Genomic DNA, 26,283 nt, shown 5'->3' with positions numbered 1-26,283 from the left:
TAGAAGTAAGTAAGCTTTGGGAAGAGGCATAAGGTAGTGACATTTACCAGTTCTACAGAATCAACTACATTCATTACTACACTAAGGCAAATAGTTTTGTAAATGACCTTTAAGAATATATTGAAGCTTTTTTGTTACTTATGAATACCTAATAATATCGGAAAGCAATGAAGAGAAGACTGGACATGCAGCACTCAGCACCAACTGTAGTGTTAAAGAGGGATTTTAAACCACTGGATTTAATATGCTGTTTTCAATGATATCACATCATTGATGAAGATTCCACTTCAGTCTCACCAGGTGAAACCATTCAGAGGATACAGGCTGATCTAAACACCCCTGATGTGAGTTACTCAGGCCTGAAAAATGTCAAAGTGCTGCAGTAGTGTTCAGCCTAGGCTGGCAGTTCTCATACACCAGCTGTGTCGTTATTCCCTGATTTACATTAATTACTAATTGTGCTTTGCCAGGAGAGTGCATCTCCCTGAAAGGTAGATGCATTGTTTATAAGGATGGGTTATTAGCACCTTTAGGCCTAGAAGCTGTGCCATCCCAATTGAAACTGTGACACAGCACTGTATTACCTGACATAGGAGTACAGAAGTGTGACTCAAATGGGCACACTGACTAAGAAAGAACAAGTTATCACAGCTTAAATATAAAAGGAGAAATTAACAGTCTTGGATTATACCTTAAGAAGCTTTTCACTTCTTAAAATTAAATAGGAAGCCACAACCACTGAGTCCCTGTAGACAGATGTGAGCCCACCTCAGAAAAACAGCACATTTCCTCAGGCAGTAGGTCTGTACTACTATAAAGTTTTATTAGTTAACCTCTTAAAGGCTATTTCAAATCCTTCAAGAAGCCTTTTGCCAGCGGTACATGTAACAGGTCAGTGTTTTGGCTGGTATCTAGCTGTCAGCACCAATCTGGAGATAAACCAAATGAGGTGCTACGATGGCATTGCATAATTTTCTGGATTTATCGTTGGTTTGGGTTGGTTGGTATGGTTTGGGAAAGAACTACATGTCTCTCTTGCTTGTCTGATTTCCAAATACAAGTTCAACAGTAAACCATTGTTCCATCAGTCTGGTGGAGGATTTCTCTTCCCCATCCAGAATGGGGTAAAAGAGAGGGGTCTTTGCCCAGAAGGAGCCTGCTCCAGTACTAAAAGCTAGCAGGCAGTGTCCCTTACACCCAGGGCAAGATGCAATCTGTCCCTGACTAACTGGAGAGTAATACCCCCTAATTTAACTAAAAAGCACTTGTAAGTAAAATGTTTTACCAAAACCAATTTTGAAACCGATTTCCTAACATAAATCAGTTTTCACCTCTTGATGATAAACTAAACCATCTCTAAGAGAAACATAGCGGCCTGCATTTTTTCTTCCTGTGTATATTTTATCATGAGATCAGCTTTTAATTTCCTATTACTCCTAACTCTGAATTCTGTAGTGTTAGCTTTCAAATGTGGTGTGGGATTAACACATATTGGCAGATAGTCTGTATATACATTTGCTCACATTTAGTCTCTGCTTGAATTGCTGTTTCAGTGATGTTTCTCCCTGCAAAAGTGAGGGAAATGGACAAGACTTCTAAAAGGTGCACTGAACTCCGTTTGACACTAATTTACCAAATCCTGCTTCCATGAAAAGTGAGCCAGAAGCCACATCTATGATGTAATCAGTACTACAATTACGTATTGCTAAGTGTAGATAAGTAGCCTCAGGATCAGTGGAAGAGGCTATAAATCTACATCTCAGTTTCTGACATGAATCTGTAGAGGAAAGATTTAAATAAGATGCATTCTATTCCAACTTATTTAGTATTTAAATAGTGTAAACTATGATTTTCTTTCTGTTTCTTGGAGCCCTGAGTGCTGAGGAGGGGCTCTTTAGTTTGCTGCTTGAAAATTTGTGTAATTCAGACAGTTCAAAGTTGAGCTTTCTTCACTGCTTTTAGTTACTGGAAGCCTGAATGGATATTAAGTTATAAATATTTTGTATATATATAAATATTTCAAAGTGAGAACATAAGTATATATAAACATGTTTTCTCAGAAACTCCCACAAGTATCAGTTTTCATCTATATTGCTCAGACTGTAGTCAGAGCATACAAACAGACCTCAAGAAAGAAAAACCAACTGGAAAGGATACATAAATCAGTAGTACTTTACATGCAACCAGGTACTAAGTATGAGCTTTAAACTTTTTCATTTTTGGTTGTTTCATACAGATTTTTGATATTGTACCAATCATTAAATAAAATTTCTCACAATTAAATTGTTTCTTTCTAGCATTTAAGTATTTTGTGAGCTCAGTGTGTGCTTCTTTGTGAATTCTACAGAGAACATGTAGTTTCCACTGCTGTTGGACCAGCATTTCATTTGGTCCAGAACTACCACAAGTTTCAGGACTTCATTAAAAACATGGACATGAGCACAAGCTGTAGCTTTATGTAGAGCCTTACATTTGTGAATTGTTATAATAAGAAGTATAACCACTGCATTCTTTGAAAATGCAGGTTGTTCTCCAGCCTAAGCATTATCACAGAACTAACTCACCCGGCCAACATGAGATTCATGCAGTTCAGAGCCAAAGACTGCTATTCTCTTGCTCTGTCCAAACTGGAAAAGGTAAGGAGATTTGCCTCTGCCCATCCTCAATTTAGATTATATACTTTTATTACTTTTTCTGATTTTGTAACAATGATTTCAAAACAGTGAAATGATTTATGGTTGTAAAGCTACCATGTAATATTTTCTTTTTAAAAATATTCTACCCTCATTTAAGAATAAAGTTTGATTTCATATAATCAATTTACTATATAATATTAGTCAACCAACTCTCTGGTTGAATTTGCTCAAGGAAAATGTTTTTGGATATTTAAATATTTAGAGCTAATGTAGTTGTCCAGCAGGGTGACACAGGCAATTAACATGGAACATCTTTTAACTAACTAAACGCTTAAAACATACAGCTTTTATTATAATGTATTTTTTAATTCCACTTCATTTTAAAGGCACTATAATCATGTCTTCTGTACACATTTCTGTATATCCATGGGAGATATTATTTTACTATTATATATACTTTTTAATAGATATTACTATACTATTATATATACTAATTATTATATCTAATTATATATTATATTTACTATTATATATTTATATATAAAATATATATTTACTATATATACTATATATATAATATGGGAGATATTACTATATACATGGGAGATATTACATCCCAGCATTACTGGGATGGTTTGAGAACAGCAATTGTTCTCTGTCAAAATGATGAGAGGGACAGAGACACTACTTAAATGTTAGACAAAACCTTCATATTCTATATGTATATTGGGCATTTTCAAATTGTGGAACTGTGGCTGCATGGAGATAAATTTAGACTGCTTGTTCAAAACACTGTTACTTAAAATAGATGGAGTATAGGAAGTAATATTGTGCATCTGTTTAACTCTCTAAACTCAAGGACAGTCCTCTTTCTCACAAATTATCACTGGTGATCTGACCTACCCACCTCTGCACACCCCAAATTTTACAGTATTAGTATTACTTTCATGATCTTTCAGGCCATATTCTGAGTTTGTGAGAGACAAATAATATCACTGTGACAGTATTCAAGGGCAGAAATCCTTCACTACATTCTTTTCTTTCTCTCTATCAGTCCTGTCAATCAGTATGACTGCTGGGTTTTCTTGTGTACCCTCCCAACTGGTGCACCTCAAATATCTTACACATCTTGGTGAATTTGAATTCATGCCAAAATCATTACCATTGTACAGATTTAACATACAATTTCCATTTCCTAATTGTACCGCAAAATTTCCTAGATTTTGGGTTTTTCAGACTTCACTATTTACTGTATAATATTCATGTAGGTAATTTTAATATATACTTAATGGAAAAGAGCCTTTTCATAGAAACTTATCTTCCCAGTCCAGTTTCTTACAAAGGAACTGAATGCTGCAAAACTTCAGCCTGTGTGGATGAGACAGGATAAGGATGAGAAGTAAATCTTTTACTCGGATGAATATCACACTTACATGTTGACCACAAAATGTAAATATCTGGGTGGCCTTTAGTGACTTGTTATCTTTGCCTGTAGTAGCATGAAGGCTTGATCATGTGTTTCGGTGGTGTTCTGACAGAGATATAACCTGGAGAGCTGTGAGTAAGGCAGACAAAAGTTGTTGCACAGAGAGGAGCAGTTTGCAGCAGGAGGCTCAGCTTTGTTGGAATAATGCCACCCACCCCCACTACCCTTTAAGGTTTGCACTTGTGGCTCCTCCATTGTAGCACTTCCTCCCTCCATGGTAAATCCACAAAGGATAAGCTAGTACTGGCTGGAATCTGCATTGCCAGTTCTTTCAGGGCAACAAGAGCCAACAGATGGCTAGGGCCTTCAACACTGTATCAACCTACCTAAAATGTCTTGGTGTACTATCACAGACAGTGTTTTTGAAATTATTTGTTGACATATTCCTTTAATCCGATTCCAGTTGGATTCTGGAATTCTCTGTGGGCTGTCTACTTCCATGCAGTGAAACCAGTATTTTTATCTCAGTTCTTTCTTTATTTACATAGGCTCCTTAATTTTTCAAGCAAATATTCTGGAAATACTTAAAAATATTTTAACTTCTTGACTATCTTTATTAATTTATTGTGCAAAAATTGTGAGGATAGGTTGGAAGCTGAACATTTATTGAACTTCCTATCCAATCTATACTCTGTTGAAACAGAGGTAGATAAATTATCTTAAAGAAAGAACATTTTCTTCATTGCTCTTGTAGTTGCCTGCTGGTGATATTTCCCAGTCACTTCATCTTAGCATTTGCAGGGGGAGCTTCACAGGTGGTGCCAAAGTTCATTTGATGTTTCAGAGCTCCCTCATGCAAAATGAAAGGCAATTAAAAACTCTAGTAAAAATTACCTAAAGCAGTCAAACATACAGTTGCTTGTTATTTCTGCATTAAGCACCTCATTTCCAGAAAGACTGAGAATGTCAGGCAAGTTGCCTTGAGGTAGCAGTGAAACACACTTGCAAAATTGTCTTTTCGACCTAATGGGCTGCAGAAGACAGATACACAAATCAGATGTCCATCTGCTGTTGCAGCTGCAAATTTTCTCATTTTAGTGATAAATAAATCTTACCATAAACTCAGCACAGACACAGGAGAAAGCAGAGGCCTTTATACAACAGAGACAAGGAAAAACAAAACACCCACACTCTAAACTTGAAATCTGTGTTCTCCATTTGTCTTGCATAAGAAAAGAAATGAGGTAATTTTTCTTGAAAGAAAGAGTTTTTAATGTTTTGGATAGGATTCAGGCTTTAGTTTCCTATGTTTTTTTTCCAAGTAAATATTGCAGGTGTTAGTGATAAAAATCCTACAGCTGGAAGTGTTCATTTTGAAGTAAGTGCAAGTTCCTATATCTTTTCATCAAACCAAATCCTGTGATTTTGTATCTTCCACAGGGATAAGTGCACAGATGTTAGGTGAACAAAAATCTGTCTGGGATGGCCCAGTATATTTGCAGTCATTTACACAGAGCCAGGCTGTTTTTCTAGCCTTCAGGATGGGGTCTCCTATTACCTGTCTCCATTTTTTTTTTCCTTTAATATAATTCAGGTATTAAGCAGATTTGAATTAACATTAAGTAATAAAAAACAATAATGAGTTATAAAAAGAGATTGGCACCTCTTATTAATGGTGTCACATTTTACATAGATCTCTAACAATTTACGTGAATTCTAAGATTGTAAAAGCGATTAGCACACAAATTTGGCTGTTGAACTGACAGGTTTTTAGGAAGTTGTTCCAGATCAACACCTGAAAATTAGTTTCTACTTGCCAAGAAAGTATTTATTCTATATTTATATTTCTTCTATATATTTCTCTATATTCTATGTATTTCTATATTTCTATATATTTCTTCTTCTGTATTTATATTTCTCACAAATCTCTTTGAAGCAAGAATAAAGGAAAAGCAAGGCTGTAGAAGAGATGGAAGGAAACTAAACAAGCCTGGTCCAGTCATATGAGGGTTAGCAAGACCAAGGGCCAGGTCCTGCCCTTCGGTCACAATCACCTCCTGCAGCACTACAGGATGGGGTAGAGTGGCTGGAAAGCTGCTCAGGGACAGGAGTGCTGGTTGACAGCCTAAGCCAGCATATGTCCAGGTAGCCATGGCATCGTGGCTGGTACCACAGTGTGGCCAGCAGCACCAGGGCACTGATTGACCCCTGTGCTCATTTCTTTCTTTTTGTACCAGATTCTGTTCATGTTTCCTGTTCCTGTTCCTAGGAGACTTCCTGGATCAGGATGACAGTGCACTGTCAGCACCAAGGAATTGGAGCAGGTTAACAGGAGATAAGCACAGTTGATATCTCTCCATCTTTTAAAGATTGATCTGGCAGAATATGCCCATGCAGTTTGAGATGTGATGACTGAAACAACATATACATTGATCAGTGTCTTTCAACCTGAAGAACTGTACCTATTGAACAAAGATGCTGCATGCTTATAGGAAGAAACCATGTTGAGAGTAAAGGGATTTTACACTTTTGACTTCTTTCAAGATAATATCTATTTAATGTTTTTGTTACAGTCCTTCCAAAGTCAGTATTAAAAATGTTTTCTGTTTTTTAATTCCTTAACAGAAAGAGCGGGAGAAGGGATCTAATCTGGCATTTATGTTTCGATTGCCCTTTGCTGCTGGCAGGGTTTTCAGCATCAGCATGTTGGACACACTGCTTTATCAGGTACTATGAACAGTACTGTGACTTAACACAAATATTGCCACCCATTTTATTGTTCTTAATTGCTGGATGACCCTATTTTCTGACATAGATTCCATTCAAGTGACTGGGACCAATTAATGGCAAAAGATAATGGAGCATGCTCCATATGTTAGTTCAGTTATCAATCCCAAAATCACTCTGTGACTGCACAAAATCGGATGTTACATAATATAACACTGTTTATATACCTCTCCACAGTCAAATAGCTTTGATAAGGTCTACGTAATAATGCTTGTATGTCACTAGAGGACACAAAATAATTCACATGAACATCTCAAAAAAAACATCCTTTATTCTCTGACTCTAGTATTTATAGATTCTCGACAATGACCAGGGATTGGATAATTAAGTTACCACCTTCCCAAGCACACTGGTCATGAGAAACGTCCATCAAAAGACGTTTCTTAGAAGGAATGTGATAAACAACCTATGTTTATGTTACTTTCATGGGAAAGTAACATAAAAACTATAAAACCATAAAACTATGGAAACACTATCAGAAGACTTCAATTTCCAGGGTGACATCTCACCCTTTCTTCTTTAAAAAAGAAAAAGAAAAAAGAAAAATGAACAATTCTAAATAATTGGAAGGCTCTAGTTTCAGGGTGATACTTGTACTCTGCAGCAAAAAAGGCAGGGTCCTACTCGCCCATTCCCATGGCATGGTGCCCCTAACAGAAAGGAGCAAAATAACTTTAATATGTAATTTATTAGTTTCTTGCATTTGCTGATAAAAGCCTCATTTACTTATTGTCCTCTCCTCTTACTCGTGTTGACTAGACTGCAGAGGCCTAATCATTACATTGTAAGGTAAGCCATGCTTGCCCTTGCAAGGAATGCATTCAGTGGTTACAAAGACACAGTGGGGGAAGAAAAGGCAGCAATTCAACCTTGTGGCTCAGAATCCAGGAAGTAGTGATGACAGTGAGAATCAGGGAAGAGCACAGCTTCAGAGATGTGAAGAAAAAATATCAGAAAATACAGTCAGGGCAAATGGAGGCAGTAGTTGCTAGTTTCAGGGTGGAAAATAGGCCAATAGTGCTCACTCTTCAGCAGTGCCCACTTTTCTGCACACTGACATACAAGGATGCCCAAGGAGTAGCCCCCAGCGCCACCCTTCAAGGATCAAGGCACACAGCATAAACAGGAACACCACCATGGTCCACATCATCTGTTCACCTGAGCAACCTCCTGCTTTGCCTCTACCAGGGATAGCCTCTGGATGCTTTAGTACACAGGTGGAAAACATCCTTGCAGGGCTATTAATTTACTAGGTAATTTGGTGCATGAAAGGTGTTCTTTCATCACGATTCTACTTACAAATAAATTTCCTGAAGGCAAATCCAACATAAATAGAAAAATTCCTGGAGCTAAACTTTTCTCAAGAAGTCATTAATATATAAACCCATCATGTATATGGACATACATATTTTAAGGTTCTAGAAATAAATGTATTTGCATATAAAATATCTTAATAATCATGCCCCAGAATATCAGCATCACATACCACAATATTAAAAAGAAGTAAAAATACCAAAGACACATATATAGAAACAGATCTGTCAATCATCAACGGCTCCTGTCAGCACATAGGTAACTTTAATATTTTATATTTGTTCCTACACATGAATAATCATGCTATGACTTGACAGAGTAATGCCATTCACCAGAAAGTATTTAAAACAAAAAGCCTTACATGCTCATTCTCACTTTAATTCCACCTGTCCTTCCTTTGAACTGCTACTGCTCATAGGTGAACTGTCATTTTTCTAGAATTATCTTTCTTATTCCAAGTTAGAAATTCTATAACAGCAGCTCTTTGTTCTTTTTCATGGTCCCATTTTCTGTCTTTTTTTTTCTGCAAGAAACAGAGCAAATGACATGTGGAACATTGAGGTTCAGCTGCTGCTTCCCATTATAGGCTGAAAGAAAAGCCTTTGAATTATCTTTAGGACAGTAACTGAAAAATGAAAACTTGGTCTTGCAAATGCTGGTGAATAAACTTGTTAATTTATTGAAAATTCAGTGTCAGAAATGATGCAGCCAAGATAACAAGTAGGTTTAATTTGCAAGCAAATTTTATTCAAGATGCTCCTTGGCGTTTAGCCCATCACAACTGGGAGACTACCAGTACAAAAATTAAAATAGTTGAATCACTGTGTATCAAATGAAATCCATCTAGTTTCTGAGTTTGAACAAATCCACATTCTCTAGCTCTAAAGGATTTCTATAATACATTTGTGAGGTGTCTCTTTTGTGAAAACCTCTTTGTTAGCTATGCATTTGCATGAAGCCAGCAGAGCTACAGTGTGTGCTGCATTCCAAGGACTGCAGTGCTGCCCTGCTACACCTGAGCACAGGTGGCAAGGAACAGCTCAGCCACAGCTAGAAGACAACCCACATGGCCCTCTCATTCCAGCAGCCCAGCCCAGGAGGAGAAATACTAGTGATTTTAGCTGATTTAATTTTAGTCTGTTTCTGGCCTTAGTCTACATTTCTCCACTAAACTTAATTTCTACCTTTTAACCAATAGCAACATACTGTTTAGCAGAGCAATGAGGCATATGAACTCTTCAAAACCCTTCAGATTACTCATTTGAATAAAAATAATAGCAGTTTCACCTCAGAGGGACCCACTGAGGACTGTAGATCCATCTAACATATGCCAGTGTTTCTTTTGCACAGAAGAGTTTATTATAATTTCACACCTCATAGGGCTAACACCTCACTTCCACTGACACATCCATCTTTGCTTTTACCATGCTTAGTCTCCTGAATCTTGTATGTACATTGCATGCACATGCAGAGCCTATTTAGAAAAACTTACTTTATATAAGTAAATTCAGCAAAAAGAAAGGGATAGGTATTCCTACAGTGATTAAGATACTTAAAGAGATGGACTGTAAACACAGATGTATAATTTCTTTGAAATTCACACTCAGTGCTAATGGTTGCCTACTCATCTGTTCATTAAAGCTTTTCTCTTTCTTTTCTGTCTCTCCTGTTAAAAAATCTTGCAGTCATTTGTGAAAGATTTTATGATTTCTATCACAAGACTTCTGCTGGGACTTGACACCACACCAGGATCTGGGTTTCTTTGTTCTGTAAGTTATTTAAAAAAAACAAAAAAACAGTACAGAATACCAGAGAAGATTCTGTACTGTCTGCAAAACACTTCCACTTTCTTTGTATGGCATTTCCTTTTGTGAAAGTTCAAGGAAGGCCATCTGTTTCCTTTTTCATCAGGGAGAAGAAGAGGAAATGAAACAGAAAACATACCCAATTTTAGTTTCATAGCAAAAAAACATCTCTCTGAGAAAACATAATTCATTCTATTCAGCAGAAAATTGGAAAGTCAGGAAAACACAGGAATAGTGCATTTTATATTAAATACCGATGGAAGTTCAGCAACCAATTTAAAAATTAAGTATACAAAATTTAAAAATTAGGTATACAAAAACCAGAAAGCACTATCTGTATTGTGCTGCCTGGCCAGGACTATCTCCCAGTCCCCATTCCTATGGGCAATAAAGAGCGTATGTAGTTTTTACATAAAGATCAGATGTATTAAATGACTAGGAGTTGGAGTTAAAAAATCATCTTGTTATTATACATGTCAATATTCCCCAATGCAATTTAACTGTGTATATACATACATAAAATCTTAAACAACTGAAGTAATTTTTACTAAAATAAGTCATACCTTTCTGTTTTCTCCCACACCCGTCATACCCTGGGTAGCAAACATATCAATACAAGCTGAGTTATTAAAAGTTGCTTTGTGATCATCTATAAAGAACAGCAGGGAGGTATCAATAATGGTTTAAAAAAGTTGTTTAAATAAAAATTACATATTTCTTGGTCAATCATTAAGCTTTATTACAGTGAATGTAAGAACACTTGAAAGTGCAACTGAATCTCTAAAAAGGAACTCATACATCTCGAGATAAAGCTAGTAATGAAATAAGTGAGCTTCATGTAAGACTTGTTATGCCACTTAGTGTATTACTTCTTCCCCACTCCCTTATCCCCACATATTCAGAAAGCAGTCTGGTAGACAAAATTCAAAATACTCAATGCACTCCAGTCTGTCCACACTAGTTTCTTATTGCTGACAATATTTCATTTATTCATTTATATTTTAGTGAAATTACTTTAGACAGTGGGCGAAGGCTGCCATGTAAATTTTAAGTAATCTTAAACTAAGACCAGAAGTTCATAATGCTAAACTGCTTCTACTACAATGTCTTCTGAACAGGGAGAAAGCAAAAAAACCAGTCTGACAAACTTAATAGAAGTTGCAGATTTGTTGTGGAACAACACTACAATGGGATAATTACCAGCTAGTGTTTACTTTTGTTGGGTTTTTTTGCATGAGTAGCATAGTGAACAAGTGATAATCCCTCAAGAGTTAAAAGTCCTCTCTCCTACTGTTATTTGTTCAGATGAAAATCACAGAAGAGGATCTGTGGATTAGGACATATGCCAGACTGTATCAGAAGCTTTGTTCCTCTACAGGAGACATTCCAATTGGAGTCTACAGGACAGAATCCCAGAAGCTCACAACATCCGAGGTGGGTCAGTTCACTATATTTTTCTGTGGGTTTGACTGCAGAGTGCACGAGGCCTCTGCTGACACGTGGATGGTCACACTAACCCAGACTGAGCCCCAGGCTCCAGCAGTGCCCAGGGCCAGTGGACACCTGGCTTGTGATTCCTGCTTGCCTGCAGGGAATGGATGGATGGGAAACAAGGGGCATCTGTGAAGCAATAAAATCATGGACAAAGGACTCTCTAACTACTTAACATTAGAAAGTGCTTTATTATGGCTGGACAACATGCTGGAATCATCACCAAAGACTGTGTGCCCCTCACTGGCTCTCATTCCCTATTTATTCCCCGAAGTATTACATATGTGCAGGATTACATATGCATAGGATTACACAATACAACTATACATATTCATTGCTGACTCTGGCCCACTCTTGCCTGATATGGTAATGAGCTCTCTGCCCCTCTGGACATGCTCATTTCTTCTTTTGAAATGGGTCTGGGGTCTTTCTAATGAAATCTTTCTTTTCCTTGGGCTTGAACTTTTCAAGTGTATCCTGTTTGCAGTTCTCCTAGTTCTCTTGGACACAGTTCAGATCCCTTGCTTGCAGGTGTGAACACGGTTCTTTTCTTTTCCACAACAGTCCATCCTCCTTGTCCTTCTACAAACACAACTTGAGACAAGAGGAATGATATATATATATCCATCCTTGGACCATTCATTTTATTTTGGCAATTGTTGGCTACATTGTATTCCCTCTGCAAACAGGACCTGCATAGGCCTCTAACCAAGCACACCCAGTCCTACACTGCCTCTATCCCAAATTCTCTTTCATATCCTCCACTCTGAATTTTCTCATAAGCTGTTTCTATTTTAGTTAAAGTCTTAATTCTCTAATTTTCTTAACTCACCTGGGTATGGCCAGGACTCTGTGAGCTGTCCTCTGACCTCGCTGTGCTCACTAAGGGCAGTGTTTGTAACAAAAAAACCAGGCCCCCTGGTACTTGTGTCAGCAATGCCTCTCAAAACAGGTAGCATTTAACTGCTCACATGACCTTCTAATTCATTCTCTTGTTGCTTATTTCTAGTTAGTGTTATTCAAAGTATTGTGGAATCTCTCTAAATTTAGCTGCCGAACAGTGGTAATATTTTACGTATGTATTTCTATGTTTGCCACACAAACGTGTACATTTCTTCATCTCTCTGTTTACGAAAAATGGCAAAAATACTTTTTCCTGACTATTTAACATACTTCTTTTGTTTGGGCAGCTTTGATTTCTGTCATGTATTATCCATTTGTTTACATGACCATTAGTACTGCCGTCTCATTAAATAATGGCTTTACTTTATTTTCAAACAAATACTTGTGCAATTTCTTGGTTAGTGATTCAGAATTTATACAATCTTTCCCCTCCAGAGAGGGGCAGGGAAATCTCCCCTCACCTACATCTTTCTCAGAATACAAAGGAGCAACATCTAGCTGTACGTCTGTGGCCTTTATGGATAGAGACCTGTCTAATGTCCTGTATTTTTTCTTGTTCTTTTCCTCAGGGTTGGTATTGATGAGCGAGAGAAACAGTTTTTGTGTTCGTACTCAGTTGATTATTTTTTCTTATCTATATTACATTACACATATGGTGAGGTCATCTGCATACTAAGCTAACAGTATAGAAAATGGGGCCCCAGGTATCTCTTTCCAAGGCCTTTTAAGTGTCAACTACCCAATATAAAATGCCAACTAATTTATTTTTACTTAAAACCCAATAACCAAACACCTGTGTTCTGCATTGTGGATTTTTCAATCCAGTCATACAGTATTACTAAAATCCTTGAAGAAGAAGGAGAAAGATCAAGGCAAGTTAACACCCTAAAACCTCCATCTTGTTGCATAGATGCTACTATATTCTAAAACCTTAAAGTCTAAATTTTCTGCCAAGTGATATAACACACTTCTATTCAAACTACACACTCACAAGTTTCAGTTCTATCTATCAATTTTGGAAGTCTTTTCTGTGGCCTCAGGTCAAACAGTGTTCTGTTGTGGGTCTGTACCTGTCAGCACAGAAAGCATGAAATTCTGTGTCCAGGGTTCCAACAGAGACCTACAAATGAGATGCTGAAAGCCCTAATCTTTCTGCAAATGTTCATTTTGAAATTAAATTATTTTTTACTTATTTCACTAATGAAATATTAGCATGGGTTATCATTTTAGCTTTTCAATACATTGAGTCAGAAGAATGTGGTTAGGTAAGATCTTTAAAATGAGAATTAAAGAAAAGTAGTTCACTCTTTTTACTTAGGACCTATGAAATTTTAACCATAAATTTGAAGGTTTATAACTCAGAGAGCCTTCAACAGTATTATCAATTTGAGTTTAAACAGACACAAGAAACTAAATTTGTACTGCACATACCTGGATGCTGCCAAGTGATAACATGGGTAACTTGAGTCAGAAGGACAAAATATGCCAATATTAATATTTAATATGTACAGTTTATCCTTTGGCACTCCCTTTTTCACTATGCAAATGAGAAGCCCTCACTTCACTGACATATACTCATTATTTCTTTAAAAATAAAACAAATTTTCAGTGACCCAGTAACTAAATAACTAGTGAATCTACCCTGCCTCTCAATGACTATCACACCTATGATCCAAACTATTTCCATTACATTTAAAAATATAAAAACAAGATACAAAATCTTTTTTCATTACCTGTATGGCTGCTTTTCTGTGGCTTCTATTTAGTAGTCCATATTTGTTTATTTTCTTTTTAAATTGTGTTTTGTTTTCTTTTCCCCCTTCTTCATCAGTCAAGAGAAAAGGCTTCACAAGTATTTGCTTATTGTCTACCTGCTTCTGGGTGTCCTAGTTGAAGCAAGTCTCACACAGCTGCTGGCTTGCTTGTTCCCCCCAAGGTGGGATGGAGAGAAAACTGAGAGGCTGAAAGGGAGAAATCTCTTGGGCTCAGGTAAAAGCAGTTTGATAAGCAAAAGCTGTGTGTGAAAGCAAAGCAGAATTTGCTCACACTTCTGATGGGCAGGGGGTGTTTGGCCATCTCTAGGAAAGCAGAGCACAGCACCATTAATAAGGGATATCACTTTGGTCAGTTGGGATCAGGTGTCCTGGCTGTGTCTCCTCACAGCTTCTTGTGCTCTCCCCCAGCACACTTGCTGCTGGAGTGGGTGCCAAGCAGAAAATGCCTTGGCTTGGTGTAAGCACCACTCAACAGTAACGAAAACATCCCCATTATTAATACATCATCACAAATCCAAAACATAGTCCCATACAGACTGCTATGAAGAAATGTAATTCAGTCCCCACCAGAAAATGCTATAAAATTGTTAGGTTCAATTGTGGGAGTAAAATCCTCACAGAAAATGAAACTATGCAATGGATCATTCTTGTGTAAATGGATCTTAAAGCAGCATCGCTCTGGACAAACAGCTTGAAAAATCTGAAAGCTGACAGACTGGGAATTTCAAAGAAGCCCAGTGGAATACTGGTTCCTTTTGGGCCTGCTCCTGTTGAATTCTGAAGGTAACAAATCATCTTTACAGTGAAAAGATCATCTGGTGAAAGCCTTAAGCTTAAACACCTTAAGTGCTAGTGGAGCAAAATACCCAAGTTTATCACAAAAGGAAAGTGTGCCTGTACTTGGCAATGGTTTAGACAGTTTTTGGAGCAGAAAAGCATTTCTAGAACCCTGGATGCAAGTAGCATTCTTGGTAGGCAGAGCAGTAAAATTTAGTCAGTGTAGAACTTGCAGTAAGGTAAAAATAAGGCACTGCTTCAGAATGGAACAGATGAAACTATACCTTCAAACTATTTCATGTTTTACACAGGAAGCCAGGGAGCAGCAAGGCAAGGGAGGAAAAATCTAGTTAATCAATGTTTGCTGTTATCACTACAGATATCTCAATCACCATCAACTCAGATGTGCACACTGTTGTGTCAGTGACTACATTCCCATTCTTGCCATGTATTGACCAGCCTAATGTCTAGATTTTAGGGCACGAGACATTCTGTTAGAATGCCATGCCTGAGTGGGTCACAGCTGTCTGGCAGCACATGCAAACAGTCATGCCTTTCAGGGCACAAAGTGGGATACATGAGACAGGAACCTGCCTTTAAAAAACAAAAAGCAAACAAAACCAAGGGTTGAAAGGCAAATGTTTCTTCACTGTGTGGCACAGGAGTGACACCATGTCATCAGTCATGCTTCTCATGCAACAGATTTATTTGCTATGGATCTAGGAAATGAAATTCAATAAAAATAATCAAACCTCAAAGTAATGATAGTTATAAAAGTATTTTTAGATTAAGTTCAAGGCTGGTTAAAATGGGAACACAGAAGTGCTTTGCACTGGACTTTTATCTTCTGTGTGTGTAACAGCTGCCATTGGCAGACACACTTTTGTGCTGCTTTTGAGAGTTTGGGCTTTGATTTTGCTTTGTCTTTAAAGCTGAATTATTTCCTCTTGTGTACAGAAAATGGCCATTCTGCACAGCTTTCTTAATAGGTACGATAAAAATTTCATCATTGCTGAAGTAAATATTTAGCTTTATCACCTTCCTTTATGCTTTCAGCTCACCTATCCCAGTGTTTCAAAACTTCAAGCTAAGGGTTTACAGATTCACAGAAACAAAAATCTTATTCGTTCACTTGGCCTCTCCCCTTTAATCTCTGGCACAAAAAGTGACTAACCCTTCTGCAGTGATGATGATTGGTCTCTGCCTTTACACTACTGCTGTCAGCAAGTCTGGTTATTTGTTTTGTCAAGAGCTTGACAGGGAAGGCTGCCAATGCAGGCAGGAGGAAAGGCAAAACAAGACCATCCTCTACACTCAGTTTGTATCAGATTTGTTCATACTGAATAGCTCCTTCCTATCCATAAGTAGCACCTTTTCTTATGGAATGTACACTCTGCCTACCTTAGTCCTTGCTATAAAATGCACACAAACCCAAAATGACAGTCTAACACACAACAAAATCAAATTGCATGTCTGTTCAAAGGGATCCAGGTTCTCTCTACTGCCCTACCATCAGCAGAGTCAGTAACAAAATTTCAAAAAATCAGGTTGTTAAAAAAAAAATAAATCGCTTTTCTATTGCAGATGAAGCTGAAGAGCCTCAATAAATTATCTGGTCTTTACTTGAGGTTTATTGCAAGATCCTAGTCTAGAATATTAAAAATATGATTTTACTTGAAGTGCTACAACATAAACATCTTTAGCGTTCTTTTTAATTACGGGGTTTGTTTGTTGTTTTTTTCTTTTACACAGATAAAATCTCATTTGTGCAAAAGTAAAAAATATAAGTATCTTTCACACTGTATCCAGCTTACTTATATCAAATACTATTTTATGGATTCCAGAAACCTCACAGATTCTGTGGTGATCCTCCTACAGAAAGGTTGTATTCAGCACTGATGAGGTCAGCAGGATCTTTCCGTTTTCATGTTAGTGGGAAAAGGACATTCAGTGGCTCCTCTGTTAAATTTGCTTTATTCTCTGATAATTACCAGCATAGTCTTTTCAAGGGGATTCACCCAAACTCAGCCTGTTCATTTACATCATCTTTGTTTTATACTTTATGTATTTATTTAAAATACTCCCCACATTGAAATCTGTGACCATTAGCTTGGTAATCTGCTTTTACTGACGCCAGCAAGGACTTTACTGTTTCCATATCAATAAAAGACATTCAAATAGGACAAGAGGAACTCAGGATTGTTAAGGAAGTGGTTTTGAAACTAGAAATTAAAACTGTTCATTAAATCTAAAATACACATTGAAACAATTTATCTTAACAAAAGTTATCTTTTGACATATTTCCTCTTATATTCTCTAGTAACTTTTGCATGTTAGAAATGTACCTGTAGTTCATCCACCTCTGTTATTTCACTACTTGTACATGCACATACCATTGGTCTTATTTGAGTGGCATAAGGAAAACACAGCAACAGAGCAGCAGATTTTGGCTCTTAATTAATGGGGGTGGGGTGGGGGGGTGTCATTATATGAATAACACCATTATTCTTTAAGATAGGAATCAATTACTGCTTGCACAAGAGGTGCCCTGAATCACAATGAAGGTTACTGCATCCTAATTTCATGTGTGCTGGAAGGTCAAGAAGACCTGGGAATTTGAGACACAGTTAACAGGCATGTTTTACCTGTGGTCTTAAGAGAGTACTGAAAAGAGTGCAGCCAAAGTTGCACCATTACTTAATGAATCCACAAACATACATGTAAAAAGCAGTTACAGAACTTAGATTTCTGAAACTATGCAGACTGGGAAGAAAGTGGAGAAGTCATTCAAGACTGATTCCTTGATTGAGGAACGACAATATCAGAATGCTAAATTTGCTCTTCTAAGGATCACAGTGCAATTTGGCACAAGATAATACTTACCTGCTTTTGTGCTTGATAAAGTATTTATATTATAAATGAGCTTTTTATATGAAAAGTCAAAGTCTAGTAAAGGGTGCCCAGTTCAGGAATACTTGCTAAGTAAAAGAGAGCTGAATTCCCTCAGCTCCATTGCAGCCAAACCCCATTTCTACCTGCACTGTTGGAGAAAGAACATAGTCATTTGCTTCCATTTAATACAGCCCTTCAGCTTACTTGTCATTTTTCTTTCAAGTCTCAAATCTCCATCAGCATGGAGGAATGGGAGGACACCAAAGATACCAAAGACCAGTTCAGCTGCCGTGGTAATCACCGGAACTCGACATCCAGTGACCAGTCTGACCACCCACTGTTGCGGAGGAAGAGCATGCAGTGGGCACGGCGCCTGAGCAGGAGGGCTCCTAGGCACTCTGCTAAAACTGCTGAGAAGATCAACCAGCAGAGAATGAACCTCTACAGGAGGTCAGAAAGGCAGGAGCTTGCTGAACTTGTGAAGAACAGAATGAAGCACCTGGGCCTTTCTCCAGCAGGATACGGTACTGCTATTACAGTACTTCAGTAGCAACATTAGCATGGTACAAGGTGAACTTATTTGTAAGAAATTATGGAGCCAAAACCAAAATACTAAGTTTATAATAATGCTTTTTGTTTTGTTGGTTTAAGTTGTTTGTTTTTTTTTCATTTGCCAAGAGTAACTTGGAGTGTTTTTAATGCATTCATTCCATTATCACCCATTCCTATGCTGAGATGGAAGGCTCATAAGGCAGCATGTCAGTCACATGTATATATTTAGTAGATGGTATGTGTATGCTGAATTTATAAACATTCTCCAGTCATTGAACAGCTGCACCATATTTCCACAAACCTCATGAAATAAAGATGAAGACAGGGCTGTTGTGAAGTTCACTCATATGTCAAGGCAGGGTGTTGTTTATCTGTGAAGGATATTGCCTTTTCCCCACAATTTTCAAAAAGAATGCCAAATTATCATATGAAAGTAATTTTTAGAAAGCATGTTTTACTAGGTCTTTAGATGCCATTTTTATCCACCAAATCATTCTCCAGCAAGGCTGATGTCAAGTCGCTTTTTAGTTTGTGGGATTGTTTTGGGGTTTGTTAAGCTGTGGACAAGAGCTCTAACACTTTTTAACACATGCACCACAGCTGGCTAGGTGGCCTTTCTCTGGCCTTGGCCCTGTAGCATGTTGGGTGAAAACCCCAGGACTATGGGTTCTAATTTCCTAGAAACACCAGGAATTTCTAGATATGTAAATACAGGCTCTTTATTCCACACCCCATCTGGATAATTTCTATGCATTCTTTCTTAGATGTTTCTATACAACTCTGCAGAAAGATTAATAGCTAAATATTTCCCGGGGGTTTCACAGGCCATGACAACATTTGATCAATTTTGTTTTGTAAATTTAATTCATATTTATATTAGTAATGAGAAAACTTCATTGTAGTCCTACTTTTCTTTTCAAATCCTAGTTAAAAGCCAAAAATAAATATTCATTTCATTACTCAAATTTGGGTCTATTAGATACCATCTACAAAGCAGCAAAATCTTGATAGTTAAATGCTTTACCTGTTACATTTATCTGATTCTGAGTTATAAATTTTCCTAAAAAGCTAAATAGGATTTAACAGAGAAATACTTTCTCTCCTTTTGCCCCTCCTCTTTAGTCTGATAAGATTAAAACCAGTCTCACTGCAGCAGCCCAAGGAGCGTGCAAAGAGAAAATGATATAAAATATATTGTAATGGCAACTACGAAAGTGTAGCTTAAACCTTAAAAACAAAAATTGTCAGCCTTCATTTCAACCCATCATTAGGAGAGCAGTTAAAAATGCAAGAGGCATACCAATTTCCATTTATACAGCCTTCACATTTCAAGCCCTTGGCACAGATGATAAAAGGGAAGTGCTTCCTAGATAAATAGAAAAAGGGAAAAAAAGGTTTATGTTGACCAAATCTAGAAATAGATGAGAATGTCATACACCTGCATTTAACCTTGGTCATCATTTGAACTTGATGTCATCCAAGCACAGGAGCCCCTGCTCACCACAAACTTACCTAAGCTGTAGGACAGATTGGTAGATCACGCTGAAATTGGGTTAAATTCAGATTGCTATGACTGCAAAAATACAGAAGATTTTTAAAACATTAGAAAACAGGATGTTTTTAGAGCTGATAATTCAAAAGATATAATGTCAGGTAGTTTCAATATGAGTACAGTTGAAAAAATAAATTGCTGAACTTACTTGAAATCACTCTGACAACAGACACTTTTTTACAGCTCTATGAACTTTCATCAAATTAATATGTCAGAAGTAATGCTTCTCACAATTAATTTGTAAATGTAATTTATTTGGTACTTTTTTTCCCCCCTGTCCTCTAGATGAAATGAATGATCATCAGAACACCCTTTCTTACATCCTGATCAACCCTTCTCCAGATACAAGATTAGAGCTGAATGATATAGTGTAAGTTAAAACACACACATAAAAAATAGTCACAAGACCTGCAAAAAATAAAATATGGAGACTTCTATTTAAAGAGACATCAAATTATACTATATATGTATATACTTAAAATACACATATAAATATATAATACATATATTTGTAATGTTATAAAGCTGGCATCCTCCTCTTACTCTGTATTTTAAATTGAAAAAAAATCTAACCAATGCTGCCACAAGAACTAAACCAAACACCTTCAAAGTAAGTCTAAGTCTTGCTCAGGTCTTCTCAATGTTACAACTGTATGCACTTACTCTGGATTGCTCCACATTGTTTTAGTAACAACTGTAATTTATTTTTGTAGATACTTGATCCGACCTGATCCATTGACCTATGTTCCAAATGCTGGACCTAGCCGAAAGGACAGCTTCTGCAATACAGTGGGACAAGACACCAGGGAGGAGACACAACTTTGATATGTAACTCACCACAAAATTGGGAGACAATTTTATACAGGTTTCCACTAACCATTTTTCAAACTGAGTGGTACATTTTATTCAGATTTTGGAAACAAAATAACAGTGGGTAAGTGACCAAATGCAGAAATGTGGTGCCTAGAAACTCTGATTTCAGGGATTGTCAGGTTTGTGGCCTGTTCAGTATGGTGGTTGAACTCCGTCTGCCTAACAGAAGGATGACCTGTTGCTGTTTAACCCATATGAACAAATGTCAGATTCTACCATATTTTGCTTAGATGCTCCTAAGCATATTTATGCAGGTGGCAGCATGTCAGTGACTGAGCTTCTGACCAACATCAGATTATCTGATGCCCACAGAGAGACATTTCCTGATTTGTAGTAGCAAGCATGTTAATACATAAAGCTGACAACAAGGCTTTGCGTGTCAAGAATTCAATCTTTGAAATAATTTTCAATCTCAGCCTGTCACCCATTTTTATTAGTACTGGTTAATTTCAGTCCTATTTTAGCCTCTGGGACCTGGGTTTTTGTTCCTTGGGTTTACACAGATCAGGTTGGATGACACTACCTGGTCACACTGCAGAGACTGAGGTTGTGACACATCAGTGAAAGAAGAGCCCAGCTGCAGGAAAGTCCCTCTCATCTCACACAGGCAGCCCCCCGCCACTGGCAAAAAACTGGGAAGTTAATGTGCAAAGCTGCATACAGTAGCTAAGGTGAAACTCAACCCTTTGAACCTTGGTGAGTTTGTCTACAGAAACCTGAATAGATTATAACAAAAAAGTCAGAGCATCCCTCTAAGGAATGATTCCTACAACAAGCCCTCATGAATATGCCAGAACTACAGTTGTCCAAGCATTTGATGCCTCGTCCAGATTACCCAAAAGTGATACCACATTTTCACATGAAATTATGTATCTCATTGAAACTTAAAGAAATTTATAACCCATTCCACAAAATAAATGTAATTCCACATAGTGTGAAAAAGCATTATGGATCTAAAACCTCTGCTTCAGCATGATGTACACAAGAAAGTGTCTACTTATGTAAGAAGCAACAATTGGTCAAGCTGTCTACAGAATTAAGCATGTCTATCCATAATCTTCCAAGATCAACGTCACAAATGGGAAAGAACATACTCAAGGTTTTAAACCCCCTTCTGTTAAAAGTATCCACATAGAACTAGTGCAAGTAATTTTGCAGGTAGTCTAATATAGAAAAATTGATTATTCTCTGAACTCCCTTGATGTCCTACTTGTACAAAAACAAAGGTCAGTCAAAACTTTATTCTCTTCTATATTAATTGCTAGAAGTACATTCTATTTCTGAAACAGAAACCACAACCAAGATGCTCATTAAGCAACTGTGGATGTGAGCACGTTTATCAGCATTGTAAGGATATTGAAATCAAGTCACATTCGTATTAGGAATGACAGCAAGTCTGCTTTTAGTTCCTTCCTTCCTCTTAGCAATTCCAAGTTTTAATAACTCAGTGGTTCTGCTTAGAGTCCATTATTGCTCAGTGCTTTTCCACCCTTCAATCATTTACGCGTTTATTCACAGGTAAAGTATTCCAAATGGGCACTATGGGAAACAAAGAAACAATTTAAATAGCTGTACAGGTTAAGTCTACATTTTTTCAAGAAACAGTATATGGTACAGGATCTTGTCCAAGACCAGTCACAGAAGTTACCCAGAAGAGTTTGCATGTGCAGTGTGAATAACTTTTCTATTTTTAATACCTTCAGGGAGAAGACTCTATTCCAGTTGAATATTTTTTTTAAAAAATACAAGTTTCCTAAAAATGTTCATTCCAAAATACTAGGAGGATCAGTTGTTTCATACTGAAGGCTTCTCTAATGGAGTCTCAAGACAGCAGAGAGGCTTCCAGAGCCATGGCTATCCTTCAGCAGGCAAGCTGGATACTCTGCTTTTAGCGTGAGTCGCAGTTCACAGGAATTCCCTGTGTGCATATAGCACACACCACTGATAAAAGGACCCATAGTGAGGGCTTGAGTCCTCACATTTAACACCCCATAAAGCAGCAGAAACAAGCAGTCAGGTGTGTCCATTTTCCCACTTAACTCAGCAGAATTGCTGCTTGGCCAGATTGAAATAGTGGCATCTAATGTGACCTGGTATTTCTCCAGGCTTAATGAATTTCTAATTTCTTAATTCAATGCATTGCTTATTAGACCCAGAAGATTTGCTAAAGCAAACACAAAGACAGCTGGAGGCACTTGGAGTCAAAATGAATGCAAGGCAATCTTTGTGAACAAAACACTTAGCTCCCTTCAAAATCTGCTGGAAGACAAGCAAGGTAGTAAAAACTAACAACAGCTTCTGATGAAGCAGAAATTCTCATAATTCATGAATAATTTACCACAAAGTTCAGTTATTCAGAATAATACTGCCTTTCATGTTGAAAGCAGAACAGGTTTGCTTCCTCTGGAATATCTTCACAGACAGACTGCCTTCTAGTGGGATTTTGATCTTCCAAGACCAGCCTAAGCACCACTATATTAACTCTGAATGAGACAGTATGCACAATCGCTCAGTGGCCAGGGAGGTGATTTGTTAATGGCCATCCTACAGGCAGTCTTGTGTTCACACACTTTCTTTTCTCATCATGATTATCAGAAATGTAGCACAAGCCTAACTGGACTGGCAACCACACTGAGGAACAGGAATCCCAAGACTCAGTGCTGGAGAGGGGATGATGAAGTTCTAGAATGAGCAGGATCAAATGAGTGTTGAACAGAGGAGTTTGAGCAGGCAGCAGTTCACTCAGCAGAAAAATGTGGAGCTGTGAAAAAAAGATTATTTCTAACTGCGCTTAACTGTATGTATTTTTCCTCTTGGCTCACTTCTATCAACAACCCAAAGATCCCCATTTTCCCCAACACTGCCTTAGCACAGCCCAAGCAGTTTGGTACCCAGAGTCACAGACTCAGAAAGGGAAGTGCTCGCTGATAACAATTGCTTCATTCTCAAGGGAATGTCCAGCAAAGCCAGACCTACCTATGAAAATGTATTACCTAATCTGCAATAAAAACATCATAAGAACTCTTTCAATGGCATGCAGTATGTTTCCTTAACTGTTTCACTCCAATTCCACAACACACGTGAATTCACATACAAAGTAAAAAGCATAAAGTTCTTGAGTTTTTAAAACCTGCAGTGGAATGAATTAGTGAAGTTGTGACATTTTGTCTTAGAAATTAAGAGCAGTTATTTCCCAGCACAGATGTTTTCTATCTCACAAACAACTTTATACCACAAATACACTTTAACAACTTCCAAGTATACAAATACATATTACTGAATATTATACATCTTTATTTACCGATGCACCAAATCAAGTTAAGAACAAATAAATTTTAGGCTTCAGCTGTGGAGGAAAACTGAAATGACATCAAACGCAGCAGAGGTAACATGCAGTTACCTAGTTTCTAGAGAATTAGGGCTGAGAGCAACCATTCTGTCATTTTGGAACACTGACATGTGATTTTGCAGCATTGAATTCTGCTTGATATCCAGGCCACTAAAATCTGGAAATTAATTTATAACATGAAGCTCTATGCAGGTACATCAATTTGTACATCAAGGTTATAAAAATTCTTCTTCAAGGCAGATCTATATATACATTATTATATCTATATATACTTTTATTATGCATCTATAAATGTAGAATTTATAAAACAAAGCAATATGCATAAAATACAGTGGCATATTCTTGATATTCTATTAGAAGAACCCTACCTACTTTGAAACAGATATACAATGAATAAATGCCTAAAGAGCAACACTTCAAAATTTTAGCCACTGTTCCTTGTGCTTGATACAGAATATGCACTGCAGGGATACAGGAAAAGAGTTAATAATTCCTATTAAGTTATGAGAGATGACCCAGACTTTGCTTCTTTTCATTTTCTGAAGTGAATTGAAAATATTAATGATAATGTTGTTACATACTTAATTATTGCCTCCACTGGCAATGAAAGAATATCAGTAATTCAACAGAAGTATAAACTTCTGAGAAGCTTAAAAAGGCAAATATTTACTTCATTAAGTTCAAAACAAGCATTTAACATTCCTGTGAGCAAAATTTTTTACAAAATGTAGACTTTAAACTGTTATGATTTGGAACTGGCCCATGCCAACCAGAAGAGAGACTGGGAAGCAAAGTATGGAAATGAAAGAGTAAATACTACTTCATGTGCATGAGGTATCTCAGACAAATTGGGGAACATGCTGAATGAGGTTCTGCACAGGGCTCTGGTACCTTTAAAGCACACAGGTACAACATTAATGATTTGACTAATCACTAATACCCACACTACCAATTACTGATCATACAAAAATTTCTCTAGATCACTTGCTATTTCTTTTATCCTTTTACCAGTCCTTGCTGGTGGATTGGTTCATTTTGCTGTCAAGTTTATAGCTTTTAATATTTTTAGCTTTGGTATTCCTGCTAGGAGCTATAAACTCTCACTGCATCCATAAATGTACAGTGGTGTGGCAGACTTCACAGACTCCAAACAAAAGAGAGGAATTATTATCTTTATACTCTTTTATTTGTACAGCCGGTAAGTCTCTGTTAATGCAACTGATTGTGCTGCTTGTGCACTCAGCTTCAGGCTGTGATGAAGCCTGTTACTCTATTTTATACAGTCATGGAATCATTAGGGATGGAAAATGCCTCCAAGATAATTTAGTGCAACCTTTCACCAAGCACCTCCATGCCAACTAAACCACAGCACTGAATGCCACAGGCCACATCCTGTCATTTCTTGGAACACCTCCAGCAATGGTGATTCCATGACTTCCCTAGGAAGCCTGTTCAAATGCTTGACAGCTCTTTCCATGAAGAAATTCTTCACGATGGCCAAACTGAACCTCCCCTGATGCAGCTTGAGGCCATTTCCTCTCATCCTGTCTCCAGTTGCCTGGGAGAAGAAACCAACCACCTTTCTATAACCTCCTTTCAGGCAGTTGTAGAGTGTGATAAGGTCTCCCCAAAGCCTTCTTCAGGCTCCTCATCAGACCTGTGCTTCAGGCCCTTCACCAGCTTGATTGATCTCTGGACTCACTGCAGCATCTTAAAGTCTTCCTTGGACTGGGGGGCTCAGAACTGGACACAGGATTTGAGATATAGGCTCACCAGTGCTGGGTACAGAGGGACAATCTGTTCCCTGGTCCAGCTGGCCACACTATTCCTGGTAAAAGCCAGGATGCCCTTGATGTTCTTGGCCACCTGGGCACACTCTGGTCAGCTGCTGTCAGCCAGCACCCCCAGGTCCTTTTCTGCTGGGCCCCTAACTTTAGGAATTACTGAATAACCTGGAGAACTTGATTGCTATCCAGGTAATAGGAGAATATGTGAGGGTTGAGTTTCTTTACTTTTTCTCACCTTCAGGCATTGTTACTGCACAGCCATGCATGATATGGTGTTTTCCATCTGTGCAAAGGGAACAGATTTCAGAGTTGAGCTCGCTATGTTGTTTAGTGTAAGGTAAGGTGTCAGCTATACAAGAACGTC

The 26,283-nt window shown here is 37.6% G+C and overlaps 1 protein-coding gene across 4 annotated transcripts in view; it reads left to right on the top strand.

The window, feature by feature from the left end:
• Nucleotides 1-23,809, top strand: part of KCNT2 (potassium sodium-activated channel subfamily T member 2) — a 121,652-nt gene extending 97,843 nt beyond the window's left edge. For 3 of the 4 annotated variants that reach the window (XM_058842289.1, XM_058842288.1, XM_058842291.1), the window contains 7 exons: nucleotides 2,525-2,636; nucleotides 6,688-6,789; nucleotides 9,849-9,932; nucleotides 11,274-11,402; nucleotides 18,030-18,330; nucleotides 20,196-20,280; nucleotides 20,624-23,809. In XM_058842289.1, the coding sequence (XP_058698272.1) occupies nucleotides 2,525-2,636; nucleotides 6,688-6,789; nucleotides 9,849-9,932; nucleotides 11,274-11,402; nucleotides 18,030-18,330; nucleotides 20,196-20,280; nucleotides 20,624-20,735 (925 nt within the window). In that variant the 3' untranslated portion in view covers nucleotides 20,736-23,809. The remainder of the gene's footprint in view (nucleotides 1-2,524; nucleotides 2,637-6,687; nucleotides 6,790-9,848; nucleotides 9,933-11,273; nucleotides 11,403-18,029; nucleotides 18,331-20,195; nucleotides 20,281-20,623) is intronic. The other variant, XM_058842290.1, reaches the window with a different exon arrangement.
• Nucleotides 23,810-26,283: the final 2,474 nt, after the last annotated feature.

Source organism: Poecile atricapillus, chromosome 7 (genome assembly GCF_030490865.1).
Source record: "Poecile atricapillus isolate bPoeAtr1 chromosome 7, bPoeAtr1.hap1, whole genome shotgun sequence".
Classification (NCBI taxonomy): Eukaryota; Metazoa; Chordata; class Aves; order Passeriformes; family Paridae; genus Poecile; species Poecile atricapillus.
Note: the sequence above shows the minus strand (reverse complement) of the source record. Positions and strands in the feature narration are given on the sequence as shown.